Source organism: Schistocerca nitens, chromosome 11, assembly GCF_023898315.1.
Source record: "Schistocerca nitens isolate TAMUIC-IGC-003100 chromosome 11, iqSchNite1.1, whole genome shotgun sequence".
Classification (NCBI taxonomy): Eukaryota; Metazoa; Arthropoda; class Insecta; order Orthoptera; family Acrididae; genus Schistocerca; species Schistocerca nitens.
In genome coordinates, this window is record NC_064624.1 from 155,566,355 (window position 1) to 155,588,460 (window position 22,106).

At 42.3% G+C, this 22,106-nt stretch overlaps 1 protein-coding gene across 1 annotated transcript; it reads right to left on the reverse strand.

Moving 5' to 3' along the window:
• Nucleotides 1–16,061: 16,061 nt before the first annotated feature.
• On the reverse strand, nt 16,062–21,834 carry LOC126213581 (uncharacterized). The gene has a single exon (XM_049941430.1). It carries the CDS (start codon nt 20,816–20,818, stop codon nt 17,171–17,173), a length of 3,648 nt encoding a protein of 1,215 aa, XP_049797387.1. The 5' UTR covers nt 20,819–21,834; the 3' UTR covers nt 16,062–17,170.
• Between the last annotated feature and the right edge of the window lie 272 nt (nt 21,835–22,106).

Below are 22,106 nucleotides of genomic sequence, written 5' to 3' on the forward strand. Positions count from 1 at the left end.
CGGCATCATGGTGTGGGGAGCGATCTCCTACACTGGCCGTACACCACTGGTGATCGTCGAGGGGACACTGAATAGTGCACGGTACATCCAAACCGTCATCGAACCCATCGTTCTACCTTTCCTAGACCGGCAAGGGAACTTGCTGTTCCAACAGGACAATGCACGTCCGCATGTATCCCGTGCCACCCAACGTGCTCTAGAAGGTGCAAGTCAACTACCCTGGCCAGCAAGATCTCTGGATCTGTCCCCCATTGAGCATGTTTGGGACTGGATGAAGCGTCGTCTCACGCGGTCTGCACGTCCAGCACGAACGCTGGTCCAACTGAGGCGCCAGGTGGAAATGGCATGGCAAGCCGTTCCACAGGACTACATCCAGCATCTCTACGATCGTCTCCATGGGAGAATAGCAGCCTGCATTGCTGCGAAAGGTGGATATACACTGTACTAGTGCCGACATTGTGCATGCTCTGTTGCCTGTGTCTATGTGCCTGTGGTTCTGTCAGTGTGATCATGTGATGTATCTGACCCCAGGAATGTGTCAATAAAGTTTCCCCTTCCTGGGACAATGAATTCACGGTGTTCTTATTTCAATTTCCAGGAGTGTATTTTACCTGTAAAATTTGGAAATATACGCTGTGTTGCAACCAGAAGGATTTACCAACTGAGCAATAAACATTTTGATGTTGTTCTGTGACTGTGTAAACCTATATATCAGTCAGGTCGAAATGTGAAAGCGGACAACTGGTTTACTAGTACTGGAATGATAATAGAGCTATGAAGGGAGAATTTTTCTTTTGTTGGCATGATGAAGAAAAACAAGCGTGGAGATTTATCTAGAGTTTGCTATCAGTAAAAGAAGGGATGCCCACATTTCCTTTTTTGGCTTCCACAAGACTGAACTCTAGTTTCCTCCGTACCTAAAAAGGGGACGTGTGTGATCCAGGTATCACGTTTGCATGAAGATAATTCGATAGATGCTAACATTGTAGATAAACGGAAGCCATCCACCGTAAATTTTAAAATAGCGTTAAGTGTGGTATTTTCACAGCGGATAAGCCGAATGCTTTGTACAACGCTGCAAGAAATGTGCGCCGCAGGTCAATGGTTGTATTTTTGTAATGATCAGTACCGTTGGAATCTATGCACAAGTGATTTATTGTGGCAACAGTAAGAATTGTATCAGAAGGAAAGGGTTCCTGAATCAGCTATGTTATACAATGTTGTTTTCTTCGCTAAATTCTGCATAACTATTGAAATTTTGTACAGAGAACTCTATGACTTATCTATCAAGAACTCTGAAAAAAATGGTGCCAGCTTCACAGTAGGAGCTCTTATGGGGTTCTTAATTAAGTTGCAATTACCTCTTAAACTATTACCTGCACTAAAAAATTCTACTAGGAATTTCGATAGAACTCTTCACGTGGTGTCCAGAACTGTTGTACGAATATATTTATATTTTCTGTAGAGAAAGTGTGTCCCACATTAAATCAATTTTTCACAAACTATTATCGCCATAGAAAAATGTTATTAGGATTTTCGATAGAGCTCTTGGGGTTCTGTTCAGAACTGTCCTCAGAACTGTTGTACAAGTTTAATTTTTGCGAAAATAGACAAAAAATGTTTTCGATAGAAACATTTTTTCGAGTATTGTTTTCTTCGCTAAATTCTGCAGAACTATTGAAATTTTGTACAAAGAACTCTAGAACTACGGCATACCTGTCAAGCACTGTGAAAGAAATATACATTTCTGAAAAAAAGGGTGCCAACTTCACAGTAAGTGAAAAGATTTTCTCTTTAAATTGCAATTATCTCGTAAACTATTAGCTGCACAAAAAAATGTTACTTGGGTTTTCGATAGAACTCTTGGAGTAGAACTGTGCTCAGAACTGTTGTACTTATTTACAATTTGCGAAAATTGACGAAGAATGTTTTCGATACGAAAATTTTTTCGAATATTGTTTTCGTCGCTAAATTCTGCAGTACTATTGAAATTTTGTACAAAGAACTCTAGAACTATGGCATATCTATCAAGAAATCTGAAAAAAGTATACATTTCTGAAAAAAAAAGGGTGCCAACTTCACAGTAAGTGAAAAGATTTTCTCCTTAAATTGCAATTATCTCGTAAGCTATTAGCTGCACAAAAAAATGTTACTTGGGTTTTCGATAGAGCTCTTGGAGTTCTGTTCAGAACTGTGCTCAGAACTCTTGTACGTATTTACATTTTGCGGAAATTGTCAGAGAATGTTTTCGATACGAAAATTTTTTCGAGTATTGTTTTCTTCGTTACATTTTGCAGAACTATTGAAATTTTGTACAAAGAACTCTAGAACTATGACACATCTAACAAGAACTGTGAAAAAAATGTATATTTCTCGAAAAAGGGGTGCTAACTTCACACGACTCATACACACGATCGAACAGCGGAGGAGTGGTACTCAAGCGTCAACTTGAGGTTACAATATCTCCGGATGTAATTAACATTTTACAATGCAACAAACGGCACTGATTACGTATTTGTTTATATGTTCAGATGTGCTAACAAAACTAACGGGGTTCCATTTAAAAAAACGTAGGTTTGTGTTAAAAAACATACTTCCGTGCATTTTTGTACGGTTTGTGGAATCGATTCGTCAGTATTTGATGTGGTTTACGAAATATATCCAGCGGTAATGTTAGGTGACTCACCCTGTATACTGTGCGTGTCTATGAAATATACTGGATTATTTTACTATTACATTTGTATTGGCTGTTTGTATTTTACTGTATAACATTTGTATTTACTGTTTTGTTAAAGATAGATAATTTCCTCATTACAAAATAATGTAAAATCAATTTATTAAAAATTACTTGCAAATATGTTCTCTTGACCTGTCCAATATCATATGTACGTGGTCAGCGTGACAGACTGTCAATCGTAAGGGCCCGGGTTCGATTCCCGGCTGGGTCGGAGATTTTCTCCGTCCAGGGACTGGGTGTTGTACCAGGCGAACGGTCTACCCGACGGGAGGCCCTAGCCACACGACATTTCATTTCAACAGTACAAGTCTATGATTTGTATTGACTGTTTTGTTTAAGATAGATAATTTGCTTGCTACAAAATAATGTAAAAATGAGTTTGTAAAAATTACTTGTAAATATGCTCTCTTGACCTGTCAAATTTATGTACAATTGTACAATACTATGATTGCCTGGATCAATAAAATACAATACAAGTGAATCCTGACGATACAGTTTAGTAACATGATGGTAGGCCTATATACCTCTCAGGATCCTTAGGAAACCTAAAAAAAGTTGTGGTGTCTTCTTCCTGTTGTTGCTGCAATTCATTGCGCTACAAACGCTCACGCTTAAAAAACCATTGAAGAAATCAAAATAAACAACCACTACTCGCTTTCACAATCGCGCCGAACTCACAGTTTAAGTTACTGGCCGCTTCGTGTGCTGCTGGCGCGGTAGGCAACAAAATCGAGGCGAAGTGTCGCGACTGTTATGTTTGCCTGTGGCGTATACCTTTTACAACTGCATTTGATAGCTCTTGAGAAGACAATTACAGTGATGTAGCATATGTTAATGTTGACACCTATCGTATGAAAAAGTTCGAGAAATGACCTAGAATTTGAGAGCATGATGGCCGGAACCGGCATTAGCGGCGCAAGCACCTCCACCTCTCGTGTCACACCTGTGTCAGAATGTCAACACATTAGCCTGTGTACTTGTCTGCACTGCAGGCCGCTCACTTCTGCTTCAATATCCCTTGCGTGCAGGTATGTGCACCAGTGAGGAGAAGTTCGATATACTACTTTTATATGGTGAATGGAAAATAAATGCTGTAATAACAGTACAGTGGTATAGGGCTCTCTATCTGGATGGCCGATGTCCGATACGGCTGGCAACTGCAGGAATTGTTAAGACGCTCGTGCGGACAGGCTACTTGAACGTCAAAAAGACGACAAGAAAGAAGACTGCAGCTGACAGAGAGCAAGAAGAAGCTGTTCTGGCTACGACACTAATGAACTAACGCAGTGGCACGAGACACATTCCAAAGAGGAATTTGGAGTCAGCCAGAGGACTGCCATTCGCAGCCTGCATTGAAAGAATTTGCAGCCCATGATCATGCGCTCGAGGACTGTGATTTCGAACGTCGTACAGAGTTTTGTCGGTTTACCCCTCAGCAACTGAGAGGCGACCCTACGTTTCGCCAACGTGTGCTCTTAACCGAAGAAGCAACGTTTACTAACCACACTAATGTGAATTTGCATAACAAGGACTACTCGGGCAGCCGAAAATCCACAACGGTTTCGTCAGGTGCAACATCAACGCCCGTGGAGCGTAGACGTATGGTACGGCGTCATAGGACATTACGTTGTGGGAGCTGACTTCATCTCACGCATTCTAAGGCCGGTATTACACTATCAAATTTCTTTGTCAAAGATGTGATCCAATATTCCGTCCAATATATTTGACAAAGATCTTTGACGTAGCGCTAGAAGGGGTATTACACTGTCATCAAATTTTTCGTCAAAGTTCAAGATGGCTGACAACAACTCGTTATTAACTGCAGCAGTTGTACGTACCCCAATTGCATTGTTTGCACATGCGGAAAAGAAGTGGGAGAAAAATGGAACCATACATACGAGGTTGACAGTCTTAAAAGTCCTGGGATTACAACTTGATGATAAATTCAGTTGGTAGGAGCACACCACAGATAGGCCTTAACAAATCTGTATTTGCAATTCGAGTGTTAGCAGACATAGGCAACATAAAAATGAAAAAACTTGCATACTTTGCCTACTTTCATTCCATAATGTCATATGGGATAATATTTTGGGGTAAATCTTGAAGTCAAACAAAAGTTTTCAGAGTCCAAAAGCGTGTAATACGTATTATTTGTGGAGTAAATTCACGGACGTCCTACAGAAACCTCTTCAAAGAACTGGATATACTAACTACTGCCTCTCAGTATATTTACTCATTAATGAAATTTGTCCTAAATAATATATCTCTTTTTTCCAACAAACAGCTCAGTTCATACATACAATACCAGGAACAAAAATGATCTGCACAAGGACTTAAAAGCACTTACTTTAGTTCAAAAAGGGGTCCACTACTCAGGAACACTCATCTTCAATAATTTGCCAGGAAACATAAAAAATTTAGTTAGAAATAAAGATCAGTTTAAAAGGGAACGAGAACTTTCCTGGATGTTGGACGGGACGAAATTCTAATTTTTGTATGTCCATCCTATTGACTGGCGGTCTTGGGACCACGGCCGTACACTACTGAAACAAAACGCCTACAGCCGTCCTTATGATCTTATTTGATGAGTAGTTACCAGTTTCGGCGCTTCAATGTGCCATCTTCAGGCCTCAGTTGATGCTGAACGGGTTATCACGATCGATATATACGCTGTATTAGTGCCCAACATAACTGGTGTAAACAGACTAGCTGTGATGTCAACTCTCGAATCAACTGCCAACCCAGTTAAATCATCATCATGAAAATATTTAATTATTTTTTAATACACACAGTGAGGACAGAGAAACTAAAACGGTTCCGTTTATATATCAATGTCAACTATCAGCCTCTTCTATCTCACTCAAAAACAAGAGGGCTGTAGTTAATGACAACAGTTGAAAGACTTCTTAAGCTTTGCATTCCATAAAATACATTTTTTATGCCTCAGATAGGCCACCTAAAATAATTTAAAAATTTTTCTGTAACCCAATCAATGAAATTTACTTCATGTTTCTGCAGTCAAACTTAGCTTGCTGCGAAGGAAATACGAGGTGTGGCTAGAAAAAAACCGGACTAGTACTGGTGAAACAATAAAACGAATGCAATAAGGCTGAAAGTCGCGTGGCCTGTCACGTGGCTCTCGCTCCGCCTACTGCTCGAGTTTCATCTGCCTCCTGCACTCAGTCTGCCCGTGGCGTCTGTTTTAAGTAGTTGACGTTTTGTCTGTGCGTCGGAAAATGTCGAGTGTACAGAAAGAACAGCGTGTTAACATCAAAGTTTGTTTCAAACTAGGAAAATCTGCAAGTGAAACGTTTGTAATGTTACAACAAGTGTACGGCGATGATTGTTTATCGCGAACACAAGTGTTTGAGTGGTTTAAACGATTTAAAGATGGCCGCGAAGACACCAGTGATGACACTCGCACTGGCAGACCATTGTCAGCAAAAACTGATGCAAACATTGAAAAAATCGGTAAACTTGTTCGACAAGATCGCCGTTTAACAATCAGAGCAGTGTCTGAGTTAACAGGAGTTGACAAGGAAAGTGTTAGGCAGATTCTTCACGAAAGTTTCAACATGAACAAAGTGTGTTCAAAAATGGTTCTAAAGTGTCTCACAATTGAACAGAAGGAACGCCGAAGAATGATTTGTTCTGACATCCTGGAAAACATTGAAAGTGATCCCACCTTCTTACAAAATGTTATGAATCGTGGTTTTTTACTTACGATCCCGAAACTAAACGCCAATCGATGCATTGGAAAACTCCTGGTTCTCCACGACAAAAAAAAGCACGAATGTCAAAATCGAAATTCGAGGCAATGATGATTGTTTTTTTTTTGACATCAAAGGGATTGTGCACATTGATTGGGTACCAGAGGGACAAACAGTGAATCAGCATTACTACATTAGCGTCCTGGCTACCCTACGTGAGCGAGTACGGAGAAAACGGAACGATTTGTGGAGAAAAAAGTCACGGATCCTTCACCAAGAGAATGCCCCAGCTCACAGTGCGTTGTCAGTGAAGACGTTTTTGGCAAAACACAACATTCCCATTTTAGATCATCCACCCTACTCACCTGATTTGGCCCCCTGTGACTTTTTTCTTTTCCCTAAAGTCAAGTCAGCTTTGAAAGGAACTAGATTTGAGACTGTTGAAGCAGTAAAAGAAAAAGCGACGGAAGTAATGTATGGACTTACCGAAAATGATCTGCAGCATTGCTATGAACAGTGGAAAATTCGTATGGAGCGGTGTAGAGACCGAGGAGGAGAGTACATTGAAGAAGATAACATGAAATTGTAAATAATTGTAAATAATTGTAAATAAATGTTTTTTCCAGCATCAGTCCGGTTTTTTTCTAGCCGCACCTCGTATGAAAAGCTCGGTGAAGAATAAAGTCTCGATAACTGAAATAAGAAACATATTAATCGATACACAGAGACGTATGAATGAAAGAAAGACTGCCAATTTCATTGGCTTGCAAACCAAGGTGAACTTCAACAAATTAAAGACTGAGAACCCAGCCAAAAAATATTTTATTTGATTTCGAAATTTGAGCAAGATAGAATGGGTTTCTATACCATAACATTTGGTAACTTGAAGAAATGGGCTATTTCTTTTAAAAGATATCAAGTATTTGGTTTGATGACTATCTGAAACACTATTACATACCCGACTAAACATGGTGTGAAGATTTCAGGTGACAATTGTTTTCAAGAATATACATATCTGAAGACCTTTTCAGAAACTGAGCACGATTCGGAAGAACAGAAGTCTGAACACACCGCCGAGGAAAGGTGGATTTACTTTCTTAAGAAAACTGAAAATCCCGAACGGAAATGCCACCTGCTAACCTTATGTGAGTATTTGTTTTCTATTTCCGCACACAACCCTACTGTGGAAACAGTATTTTCGCTGATGTTGGCCCATTGGATTGATGAAAGAAATCGATTGCTGCCAAGGACCGTGGAATCAATCTTATAGTGCCAGTTTAACAACAAGCTGACATGGATAGTTTTTTATAAATATGTAAAAGCGAAAAAAGACTTGCTGAAAAAGTTTAAATCTTCCACAAAATGTGGTGTAACAACTACTTCTGACGCCATGTAATCGTGCTATAAATAAAAAGAAATAACTTCAAATAATTTTTTTACTACATTTCTATACCCCATCTCAAGAGTGTCCAGACAAGGTCCGAGCTATGGAAACCCTACGTGTACATCAACTTCATAGGAACACCTATGAATGTAGTGTTCTTTTTTCTCCAAAAAATAACCCACAATTGATTCATTCTTTAGGCCTAAGTACCTTCAGTGGTCCATAACTTAGGCATAAGCCTATATCAACTACTGTACTTTTCCTACTAGTATTTTATATTTGCATGCATTTGAAGTTAATAAAAATACATTAAGAAGTTTCACTATAGCGTTCATCACACCTGTTCGTTTATTTTATCATCCCCCTTCAAAAAGGTATAAACAAGGTTCTACTACTGTAGGGGAAACTTCTGTAGAGGAATCTTGAAAAAAATAATCTCCTCAATGCTAGCCAGCACGGATTCTGAAAGCATTGATCATACGAAACCCAACTCACACTTTCCTCACATAACGAACTGAAAGCTTTGGATCTAGGCAACGAGGTAGATGCTTTGGATCTAGGCAACGAGGTAGATGCAATGTTTATTGATTTGAAAATCATTTGACTCAGTACTACACTTATGCTTATTGTCAAAAGTACAATTATATTGGGTATCAGTGAGATTTATGACGGGATTGAAGACTTTTCGGAACTGAGTTTAGCATGTTATATTGGATGAGAGTGATAATCGCCAAATGCAGAAGTAACTTCGCCCCCCCCCCCCCTCGATGTCTCTTGGGGCCTTTGCTATTCATGTTGGATATTAATGACCATGTGGACAATATTAACAGTAACCGCAGATTGTTTGCAGATGATGCCGTTATCTATAATGAAGTGCCATCTGAAAGAGGCTGCATAAATACTCAGTCACATCTTGATAACATTTAAAAGTGGTGCAAAGATTGGCACCTTGCTTTAAATGATCAGGACTGTAAAACTGTGCACTTCACAAAACGAAAAAATGTAGTATCCCATTACTATAATATCAGTGAGTCACTGCTGGAATTGGCAAATTCATACAAATACCTGGGTGTAACACTTTGTAGGGAAATGAAGTGAAATAATCACATAGGCTCAGTCGTGAGTAAAGTAGGTGGCAGACTTCGGTTTATTGGTAGAATACTGGGCAAGAGCAGTCAGTCTACAAAGAAGATTGCTTACAAATCACTCATGTGACCTATTCTAGAATATTGATCAAGTGTGTGGGACCTGTGCTGAATAAGAGTAATAGGGGATTCTGAACATATACAGAGAAGGGCAGCACGATTTGTCACAAGTTTGTTGAATCTGTGGGAGAGTGTCACTGAAGAAATTGAACTGGAACTCTCTTGATGATACATGTGAACTATCCCAAGAAAGTCTGTCAACATAGTTTCTAGAACTGACTTTAAATGATAACTTTAGGAATATACTAATACCCCGTAGCCGGCCGAAGTGGCCGTGCGGTTAAAGGCGCTGCAGTCTGGAACTGCAAGACCGCTACGGTCGCAGGTTCGAATCCTGCCTCGGGCATGGATGTTTGTGATGTCCTTAGGCTAGTTAGGTTTAACTAGTTCTAAGTTCTAGGGGACTAATGACCTCAGCAGTTGAGTCCCATAGTGCTCAGAGCCATTTGAACCATTTTTTTAATACCCCGTACATATCGCTCACAGGGATTGTGAGGATAAGATTAGGATAATTGCTGCACGCACAGAGGCTTTAAAATAACTATTTTTCCCGTGTTCCGTGCATGAATGGAACGGGAGGACATCCAAATTTCTGGTCCAATGCAACGTACCATCTGCTATGCACCTCTAGGGGGTTTGCAGAGTAAAGATGTAGATGAAGAACTGCCCACAATGCGCGTGCACTCTGGATTGAGGAATGCACAGAGTTAGAGAGACCCAAAAAGCACAGAACATCAACAAGGTGGACGGCAATTGGTGATCTCCACCTGCAATGAAGGGGTCATTTGTGCTTTGGCGTCACGGCTTGGCTATGTTTTGGAAGGCAGAGAAGAGGAGGAACTGCCTATAATGGCAAGGCCCAGTAACAATTGAAAGAAGCTGGAGAGAAATGTCATTCTCTTCTCTTACGTCCTGAAATTCAATTTGGGGATGATACGATTAATAAGAGATCTGTTCACCCGATGTTGTAATAGTTAAATAAGAGCAATAAGGTGAAGTAAAGTTCTTTAAAAGGCAGTCATTTCGCAGCTCGAATACTACAGAGCTACCTTCCAGCAGTTGACCCTATGCTAGGGTGACCAACTCTTCCGCACATCCCAGGATTACTCATATTATAACAATACTTTGTTAATCCTCCTGGCTCCTTTAATGACTGACTTTTTCTCCCATATATTTAGTCAACGATCATTATTCTCAATATTTATTAATTCACGAAAACTATAGATAGTTCAAGTAAACGAGCGACACATATCGAAATGTTTTCCTATAATAATCGATAGTATTGAATCTTCCTGGCAGATTAAAACTGTGTCCCGGGCTGAGACTCGAACTCGGGACCTATGCCTTTCACAGGCAAGTGCTCTACCAATTGAGCTACCCAAGCACGACACACACCCCGTCCTCATAGCTTTACTTCTGCCAGTACCTAACAGCAGGAGAGCTTCTGTAAAGTTTGGAAGGTACGAGACGAGGTAACAGCAGGAGAGCTTCTGTAATGCTTGGAAGGTAGGAGACGAGGAACTGGCAGAAGTAAAGCTGTGAGGACGAGGTGTGAATCGTGCTTGGGTAGCCCAGTCGGTAGAGCACTTGCCCGCGAAAGGCAAAGGTCCGGAGTTCGAGTCTCGGTCCGGCACACAGTTTTAATCTGCCAGAAAGTTTCATATCGGCGCACACTCCGCTGCAGAGTGAAAAATCTCATTCTGGAATCGATACTATTGTTGACAAGTAGTCTGTTTGAGCAGTACAGGCAAACCACGGTAGAACTAGCCTCCTACGACTGAGCAGCAGTTGTACAAATACACTACTGGCCATTAAAATTGCTACACCATGTAGATGACGTGCTACAGACGCGAAATTTAACCGACAGGAAGAAGATGCTGTGATATGCAAATGATTAGCTTTTCAGAGCATTCACACAAGGTTGGCGCCGGTGGCGACACCTACAACGTGCTGACATGAGGAAAGTTTCCAACCGATTTCTCATACACAAACAGCAGTTGGCCGGCGTTGCCTGGTGAAACGTCGTCGTGATACGTACCATCACATTTCCGACTTTGATAAAGGTCGGATTGTAGCCTATCGTGATTGCAGTTTATTGTATCGCAACATTGCTGCTCACGTTTGTCGAGATCCAATGACTGTTGGCAGAATATGGAATCAGTGGGTTCAGGAGGGTAATACAGAACGCTGTGCTGGATCCCAACGGTCTCGTATCACTAGCTGTCGAGATGACAGGCATCTTACCTGCACGGCTGTAACGGATCGTGCAACCGTCTCGATCCCCGAGTCAACAGATGAGGACATTTGCGAACAACCGTCTGTACGAACAGTACGCCGACGTTTGCAGCAGCATGAACTATCAGCTCTGAGACCACGGCTGTGGTTACCCTTGACGCTGCATCACAGAGAGAAGCGCATGCTATGGTGTACTCGACGACCAACCTGGGTGCACGAACAGCAAAACGTCATTTTTTCAGATGAATCCAGGTTCTGTTTACAGCATCGTGATGATTGCACCCGTGTTGGGCGACATCGCGGTGAACGCACATAGGAAGCATGTATTCGTCCCATACTGGCGTATCACCCGGCGTGATGATATGGGGTGCCATTGGTTACACGTCTCAGTCACCTCTTGTTCGCACTGTCGACACTTTGAACAGTGGACGTTACATTTCAGCAGGATAATGCACGACCACATGTTGCTGGTCCTGTCCGGGCCTTTCTGGATACAGAAATTGTTCGACTGCTGCCCTGGCCAGCACATTCTCCAGATCTCTCACCAATTTAAAACATCTAGTCAATGGTGGCCCAGCAACTGGCTCGTCACAATACGCGTCACTACTCTCGATGAACTGTGGTATCGTGTTGAAGCTGCATGGGCAGCTGGACCTGTACACGCTATCCAAGCTCTGTTTGACTCAATGCCCAGGCGTATCAAGGCCGTTATTATGGACAGAGGTGGTTGTTCTGGGTACTGATTTCTCGGGATCTATGCACCCAAATTGCGTGAAAATGTAATCACATGTCAGTTCTAGCATAATATATTTGTCCAATGAATACCCGTTTATCATCTGCATTTCTTCTTGGTGTAGCAATTTTAATGGTCAATAGTGTAACACACAAAGTAACAAGGACTCTCCTACAGAAGATTATAGAGGCGTTCGTGTTTAATCACTCATTGTGTTATTTATTTCTCAATTGAGTCACAAACAGCGACAACACTCTGCAGCACTTCAAAAGAATTTTTTCTCTTACGAACGGTGGACTGATCAGTGTAACAGTACCAGCTTAGAATTAAGTCAGAGCTTATGTCTGAAATCTATTTTGATTACAATTGCAGAAAGGTTTTTTAATTTGCACAGGGAGATTAAAAATTCAGGAGTTTTGCAGCTTCTATAAATATGTACTCGTAGCGTACACATAATATATGGGGTGGACCATTTTAATCCGTAATAGGGAATAATCGGAATAAAGATGAGACACAGCAGAATGTTCTAGATAAAAGCAGCACGTGGTATGGAGGGTCATGCATTGTTACTAATGACCATGAACTTGAACTTGATTTTCAAGGTGATTTGGATGTTTAAATGATTTTTTGAAATGGGATTTAAGATTTGGACAGAGTGGCAAATTTTACATAAAAAATTGTACATTATTCGAGGGCGTGGCAATGATCAGTGGAGGTCAAACAAGAAAATATGGTTTTAGTTCTAATAATGATTAACTCGGAATAGAGGTGGGGGATACAGCAAAATACAATGTTAGATAGAAATCCCGAGGAATGAGAGGCGAGGGGACTCACTCGACGACTTGTAAATGAATGATCTACGTTTTATTTCTGTTTTTCAAATGTCAAATCAACACTTATATGTAGTGACCTATTTATTTTTACCAATAAACAGGTTACTTAAAATTAAAAGTTCACATCTTTCTTTGTCATTTTCAAATCCAATGTTACAAATTGTGGTTTCCATGAAACAAAACTCAACGTTAGAATGACCTCACATAATGAGACACGAACCCTTATGCCCTTTCTATCTAACGTTGTATTTTGCTGTGTTCCTCTTCTATTTCGAATTAATCCCTACTAGAACTAAAAATAAATTTGCACATTTGATCTTTATTGAACCTTGCCATGACCTTGAATAATGCATCATTTTATACATAAAATCTGCCGTTCTTTACAAATCTTAAATCAAATATCAGGGTTCCCATTTTCAGAAATATCACTAACATCCACATCATCTTCAAAATCACATTAAAGGACAAAGCAATTAGTAGCAATGTGTGACCCTCTTCTCCACCTACAACTTTTACGTACAAAATTTTGCTTTATCCTGCGTTATTCCTTATTATGGATTCGAATGGTGCACCCTGTACATGTAAAAATTTCTTAAATTTTATTGTGATTATATTTGTGTAATCTTCAGTTAACAACTTCTTTTGTCATAGAAGAGATTACTGAGCAGTCCTTTATTCTTGCAAATGTGTATCTTAGCTATCAGAACTTTATTATGTTTCCGGCAGTGTAGAACACCAAAGTTTAGCGCTAGTTCCGTAATTCTTTCAACGTCCTTAAACAGGCAATATGTCCTCATTTCACCAGTATGCTTCACGTTTGGATACTAGTGCAATGCTGAGAATTTCACGTTTACATTGGTTTCTACACTCTTCATCCCAACTTTGATTTGCCTTCTCTTGAAAAATCTTTGCACTCCTGCAGTTAAAGCATTTTTTCCATACCATTATTAGACATGGATGGTTACAGTCCAATATCTTTTACAGCTACAACATACTGTTCCCTGTCCATACTTGTGTCCACACAGTTAATTAGCAACGCCTCTGTAGTTACCCCCGTCGACGGACACGGACGTGGCGAAACTTGAGGATGCTTACGAGTGTGCTGCTAGTTTCATCTGTAATATTTGTATTTATGTTTCAGAATTTTACAAAATTATGTTGACTATTTTAGTTGAGCCTTTGCCTACAACTCCTGTTAATTTATTAAAAAAGTAACAACACTCTCACTTGACAATCACTACACACCCAAAATAATTAATTTCTTCTCGATGTCAACCCCTGTAAATTCGATAGGTGATATTTTGAAATGTTTGTCTTCACTACCTGTATGATCTCGATTTACACTTTATTCCTTTTCAAATATAAATGCACGATACTCCATCTACTGAAGAAGTGCTTACTGCATAGTTCTCGAACTGCTGGAGATACTGTCTAGGCTGGGAACATTCTACCCAGATTTATCCCGTAAGAGATCTACTTCTCGTAACCACGACAACAGATATTTGACAGTTTGTGGCCACAGACTCTTCAGAGCTAGGTGCTCTTACTTCTGACAAGTGAGTCTTCCGTGAATCAGACAGGGAGAAAACTTTTAGAAATCACAGCCACAGCAGGTGCGATTCGAAGAGGGGGCCGATATCACGACGTGTTATTTTTAAATTCCTCATTAAAATATTAAGCGTGACAACAGGTATTTGACAGTGTGTGGCATAAGAGATACCTCCTATACGTTCGTGCATCAGTTATGTCAGTCTTCCTTTTGTGAAGTCAAATAGTCAGCGATTTGAAAAAACTATTTTTAGTATTCCTACATTTTATTTTCTACTGGTATTTTGAACATTTTTTTGCACTTAGCCTAACAGCTGAAACTATTCAAGAATTGAATGAGCCAATATATTACACTTTAAAATCACAAAGAAACAGCACAGTTGGTCATACTTACCTTCAGAAGGCAAAATTTGGATACCACCGATAGACACACGTTTTAAGAATGCCGAGTGCCTCCGCAGGTAGGAAAGAGGGACGGGTTCGTAAGCGTCAGGAAAGAATGGCCGGCCAATCGGACCCCACGATTGGAGAGAAGTGCCTCTTTCCTTCCTGAGGAAGGAAAGAATACTCCCAAAAGCTAAGAATAGTGTTTCCACTTTTAAATGCATGAATCTGCAATGCTGGAATTTCCTCACAAAGGAAGTGCTGACAAGGCAGCACAGTTTCATAGTTTTCTCACACAAACTTTTCTTTTGACACAATATTAGGTGGTTGTTGGGATGTTTAAGGGGGACTAAACAGCTAAGGTCATCAGTCCTACAATATTAGGTAGGACCATTAAAAACAAAATTTTTATCCTTTCATAAGTAAACTTTTTTGCTCACATCTACTATCTCGACTTCTCTCAGGCCATTATTACACAGTACGAAATATACAATACAGGATGGAATAATGACAATATTATGGGAAGGATACACCACTACTCACCATATAGTGGAGATGCTGAGTCACAGATAGGCACAACAAAAAGACTGTCAAACAAATAAGCTTTCAGCTGAAAAGGCCTTAACTGGAATTAAGAACACACACACACACACACACACACACACACACACACACACACACACACACACACACACACACACAGTCTAGCCTCAGCAGCCAGACACGCTGGACATGTGTGTGAGCTGTATATGCACAAGCGTACGTGTGTGTGTGTGTGTGTTTGTGTGGTCTTAATTCCAATTAAGGCCTTTTCAGCTGAAAGCTTATTTGTTCTGCCTTTCTGTGACTCAGCATCACTGCTATATGGTGAGCAGTAATCTATCCTTTTCATTTAACTGTCTCGATCCACTATTTTTTTGGATACGTACCTTTGTGACACTACAGTGAGTCTCTTGTGACCACTACAACTGTCCAGCAGTGCAATTAGGAATAGATGTCAGACCTGATTTGCCAGAAGAAAATACTGCTCACATTAATTGTGCTAGTGCCTATATGTCTGACATTGGGTAAAAGGATATTTTATTCAATAACAAGCAAATGACCTGTTCAGATAAGCAAATGTGTGACGATGATGATGTTCGGTTTGTGGGGCGCTCAACTGCACGGTCTTCGGTGCCCGAAGCAAATGTGTGCTCCACCTCTGCTGTACTGCCACACTTCAGGAATTCACCAGTGCTTCCTTAATTCCTTATAAACAGCATTTCACACTTAAGAAAGAACACAGTGATAAATTTTTTATTTGACATTTGTTATTTATTCATAAACACTTATTTCGTAATTTAATGTGGCATAAAAAATTGCAAAGTACATATTTTTGAACGACAAAAATGTTCACACGAAGAAAATACATACACAAACATCTTGCAACCACAGTCTATTTAAGCTATATTCTTTAAAAAAAATGCTCTTAACATCGAACTCAATATTAAAGGTCGACAATGACGACGACGGTGGTGGTGACCGTACGTCACTCTTCTCACTCGGTGTGTACAAAATGTAACATACTTCCTTAAATTTACTCCTTTCGTTAAACTACACAAACCGGCAACAAAATGAGTTACACATACAAATGTTTCTGATGAATATAGCATAAAACATGTCATTAACCTGTTTGAAGGCATTTGCAATTAACAGCAAACAAATGGACAGGCCTGTGCATAAGTAACTCACCAACAGGAACTCATATGAAACAAAATTTGAAACAAAACAATTCCAAATTGAATTCAAAGTTCATTTCTAACAATTTTACAGCATAGGTAAATTTGATGCTCACGAAAATTTGTGTGTAAGCCCAGTGCTAGACAGTGCATATAACTTAACACTAAAATTATTTTAATATTATTCAACAAACGGCCCCCACAATTTGGAATGTTAGATACTGCAAACTATAGCCACTATCTGCACGTGTAAGATAACCTCTACTGCTCGGATGAAAAATCTGGACCTGAAAAATCTGGTTTTTCGGTAATGTGGCACGCCAAAAACTGTTTTATCAAGTTCTCTGAACTTCTGGGGATCTGACAATTTGGATCCAGATTCGAGAGAGTACAGAGCACCTCATTCCATAAATCTACCTTTTCTGGCCTGAATGTGATCTGAACCTCTTAACTTCAGTTCCCGGAAAGCCAGCTTGTCGAAGTTTCTGAATCTGGAGTCACGCGATGTAGGTTGATCCGAACCTCCCTGTGCTCGGTCTGATACGATGGAACTGGTGTCTCGCAACTGTGACTGTTCCGACGTGACGAACCTACGCTCACAAGGCTGTTCTGAAGCCGAGAACGTAGACGTGACATTCTGTACTGTGGAAATTTCTGTAGGAGGCTCCTCCACTTTGCCGAATCTAGACACGAGACGACAGTTTATTCGTGCTTCTGAACCTCGGGTTATCGGACTGGTTCTGCTTTGGAGCCACATACCTGGAGCCACGAGACCCATCTCGGTTCGGAGTTGACGATTTGGAATCGAGAGACGGCACACGATCTGAAGCGGTATACATCATCTCACTTAGCTCAGGAGGATCTGGGGATCTGTAACCTGTCTCAAAAGACAGTTTGTGACCTGAAGTAAAGTACTTGTTTTCCTGTGTTCGATCCAAGGTGTGTACAGGCTCCCTACGCTGTGCTAGATCCGATATGACGTAACTAGCTTTTCGCGACTGTGACCTTCCCGGTGTGCTGAACACACGCTCAGGTAGCTGCTGTGAGGGCAGGAATTCAGACTCGACATCTATTGCAGATTCTGTAAGAGATTCGTCTAGGTCACCGAATCTGGAGACACGGGACAGTGGTCGACCCGAACCTCTGAATGCTGGGCTCTCAGGTTTATCCCGGTTTGGAGTCACATATTTGGAATTAAGAGATGGTGCCAGATCTGAAGCCTTATACCTCAACCCACGGATCTGAGGGGGATCTGGAGTCCTAGGACCCGTCTCGAGACGCTGTCGAAGGTCCGAAGTGAGGTACCTGTTTTCCTGCGCTCGGTCCGATATGGCAGACCTGACATCTTGCAAATGTGATAGTTCTGTTGTGACAGCCCCGTGCTCGTGGGGCTGCTCTGAATCCAGATATCTAGATATGACACTCCGTAGTAAGACAGTTTCTGCAGCAGGCTCATCCAATTTGCCGAATCTAGAGAGACTGGGTGACGGTTTACCTGAGCCTCTGGACCTTCGGTCCTTAGGCATCTTCCGGTTGGGAGACAAGTGCCTGGAATCGCGAGACTGTGTCCGATCTGAACCCGTGTAACTCGTCTCACTAATCAGAGGAGGATCTGGGGCTTCGTAACATGTCTTAAATGACTGCCTGCGATCTGCAGTAAAGTACTCGTCTTCTTGGGATTCATCTGAGGTGTATATAGGCTCCCTACGCTGTGCACGGTCTGATACAATGTAACTAGCTTCTCGTGACTGTGACAGTTCTGAAGTGCTAACCCCACGTTTACGCGGCCGTTGTGAAGTCAGGACTGTAGATTCGAGATCAGACAATAAAAGAGACTTTTCCAGGTCACTGATTCTAGAGACACAGGACGGTGATAGAACTGAGCCTATGAACCTTTGGTTCTCACACTGATCCTGGTGCGACGAGAAGTATCTTGAACTGTGAGATGATGCCAGATCTGAAACAGTATACCTCATCTCACTTAGCTGCGGAGGATCTGGGACTCCGTAATCTGTCTCTATCGACTCTCGAAGGGGTGAAGCACTAGGCTCCCGGTGTGTTGAAGCCCGATATCTACGCTCAGGATGCGGCGAGGCCCGATACTCGCGCTCGCGGCGCAGCGAGGCCAGAAGCTCCCGGAGGTCTGAAGCACGATGATCCCGGAGGTCTGAAGCACGACGCTTCCGGCAGCGAGAACCACGATGCTTCCGACAGCGAGAACCACGATGCTCCCGACTGCTCGAAGCACGACTGCTCGAAGCACGACTGCTCGAAGCACGACTGCTCGAAGCACGACTGCTCGAAGCACGACGCTCCCGACTGCTCGAAGCACGACGCTCCCGACTGCGCGAAGCACGACGCTCCCGACTGCGCGAAGCACGACGCTCCCGACTGCGCGAAGCACGACGCTCCCGACTGCGCGAAGCACGACGCTCCCGACTGCGCGAAGCACGACGCTCCCGACTGCGCGAAGCACGACGCTCCCGACTGCGCGAAGCACGACGCTCCCGACTGCGCGAAGCACGACGCTCCCGACTGCGCGAAGCACGACGCTCCCAATGGTCCGAAGCAGGAAGGTCTCTGTTGCTTGAAGCACGAGGCTCTCGACGGTCTGAAGTTGTGAACCTTTCTTCCTCAGTTTGTTCCGTGGTGTATCTGGGCTCTTTGTGTTGTGTTCTATCTCCTCCTCGTGATCGTAATCGTTCTGATCTGCCGAAACCACGATCGTGGGTCTGTTCTGAGACTCGATTTGGGTCTGTGTGCTCAGGTTCCCGAGACTGATGCAGAGTATTAGGACCTGAAATGGGTACCCGAGTATGTGAAGAATTTTTAATTGAGGACTTCTTTACGACAGGTTGGTGTGGTTTGTAATTCGCAGGCAGTCGCGACTGATTCTGGTCTGCAGGCTGCACCTTACCCTGCTTCTTTGAACTGACGTTTTCCATCAGCTTCTTCCATTCTGACATCCGCATGAATCTAGCTCGAGTTATACCGAGGAATACTTTGAAATTGCGTGCCTTCAAGTCCTCAGAAGATTTGTCATCAACCCAAAGAGTCAGCCGTATCCTTTTGTCTGTCTCTGTTACTCTCTTGATGATTTTCCACTCGGTAGTGGAGATGTCTACATTTTGCTTCTGAACAAAGTCCAGAATCTGCTGGTTACTTCTCTTATTCATCCCCTTTATCACCCACAGTACAAACTTGGTACCCTTCAATGTGGTCTCCGCCTGTGCGACTTCCAACTTGGCACCCGGCCACGGGGCGATCTTTGGTACAGTACTGCATAGCCACGCTTTAGTCGTCCTGTTGGCGCAAGTGAATGCTAAGCCCCCATTCTCGTACTGCATGGCAGAAAACTGGATTGGTTCTCCCTTGTCTGACGGATTAATCCTCTCCACAAGTGCAGTTCCCAGCATCTCTGCCTGTTCCTCTGTCATCTTGATGTCTGGAAAGCCCTTGGGCACGACAGCCATACTCATCGTGTCAGATTCACTGGTAGTTGTGGTATCGTCCAAATTCGCTTCTTTCAATTTGCGTTTTTGCTTAACTTCATCGGTGTTACTTTCCAATTTTTTATCTACTCCCTTACTATCAGGGACAGTTTTCTTGTTTTTGGCAACTTTATTACTTGTTTCATACTTTTTGGTTTCTTCTACCAGTTTCCATTTCTTTCGTTCAGCTTTAGATAGCACTCTCCCCCCTACCAACAAGGCTTCCATTATTCTCATTTTTCGCTTCTGTGCACCCGACATACGCTTCTTTTTGAGTTGCTCTTGGCCGACATCTGTTTCCGCCACTTCAGTTTCCATCCTCATAGATGCGTCAGATTGATCTTCCTCTTCAGGAACCTCACCATTTTGTTCCTCTTTCTGTTCTTCTCCCATCCCTCCAGAATTCTCAGCTTGTCCTGATGTATCCATTGCCTCTTCTACGAAAAGTTCAGACATGTCTCTTTCCTCCGAATCCCCAGTTCCATTTTCGTTGACCTCTTCAGTTATAGAGTTGTCAGCTTTAATAATATAACATGACTCCACTTCTTTCAAGTTGTGTTTTTGCTGAACAGGTGCTTCCCCATTGTCAGCATTAGTTTTTAATTTTTTAATATTGCCATAACTTATTTCAGGACTTCGGATGTCTTCCTCTGGTTTCCATTCCTTTGGTACAGTTTTGGGTACTACTCTCTCCCATGTTATCTCACATTCTTGTTCCTCTTCCAGTTCTTTCATCCCCTCAGAATTCTCATCTCCCAATACTTCCATTTTCTCCATCTTCGCAACCTCAGTAATGTGTCGTTCCCCAGAAACATTCACAAACTTCTCTGTCGAAGGCATATTTACAGTCTCTACGGCAGACACACCTGGCACCGATTTTTCTGCGAGGTTCGAGCTCCCCCCCTCTGCAGCACTGTTGTCCCTTCTACGGACTGCTCTTTCGGAGCTGTTTTCGGATTTGTCGGTTTCCCCAGCACCAGGTACGGCAGCTGAGGTCCCTCCCGTTGCGAGTTTAGAAGAATCTCCCTCTGCAACCGCACCTTTGTCACCTACGAGGCCCGGGGTCACCTCACCTCGAGGTCCCCTGGTGCCTAGTTCGCATTCAGTCTGTTCTGAATCCCGGGTCGCCTCACAGAGAGGTCCCCTGGAATCTTCGGCATCTGCTCGCTCGGAGCTAATTTCAGATTTTTTCTCTATGATCCCACGAGAAGCTGAGGAAAGTGTGGACCACCCGGACAGAGCCCCGCTTGCCCGGGCTAGGCTGGATACTCTGGGAGGGCGCCCGGTATCCCAGAGGCCCCGTTCGAGGCACAGCTCCCCTGTGCCACGCACCCCTCGGCACGGGTCGCACCACACCTTGGGTTGGGGGGCAGTTTAACGTCGTACCCAGGACGACCCCTCTATCAGTGTGCCTGCACGGAGGGTTTGGAAAGATCTTCGTACCTTGCATAATTTGAAGAGTGTTCTGTATCGCCTCAACCCATAAACTGCAACTGCAAACAGAACCAGAAAGAGAGAAACAATGAAATTCAAGAACTGCGTTTTTGTTCACCAAACAGGAAAGCTGTCCTCATCGATTGTTGGTTTGAATGCCAAAGTGCTTTAATAGGAGTAATCCTGTCTGAGATGGTGTAACCGTGCCTTCCTATGATTTTTGAACTGACCTACCAAGCCAGTTACAGGATAGCTATCTTTTACGTGGACCTCGGACCACAGTATAACTCGGTGTTTTTCACAATAACAAATCTCTGTTTACAAAATCGGCAGAAAACGATTGGGTATCAAATCCAATTACCTAGGATTTCTAGCAGAACATACCTACTGTATTACCATGGCACGCTCCTCACCTCAAATGATGAACAATAGGCTCATTAAATGTGCATAAATTCTGCAAGTTTGCACCAGTTTAACTCTTTCCACTCCTATGTAAGATCAAACGAACTTCGTATCATAATGTCAATTCTAGACAAAGGTTTTTCATGTGAGAAATTGAAAATTTAAGTTAGAAATTCACTACCAGGTGCAGCTGTTCACGGGGGATAAAATGTGGACAGGAACTTGTGTCCGGAAACATCGTTCGATGACGCTACAGGGTGTCAAAATTATAGGTGCTGTCACCTGTAAATGT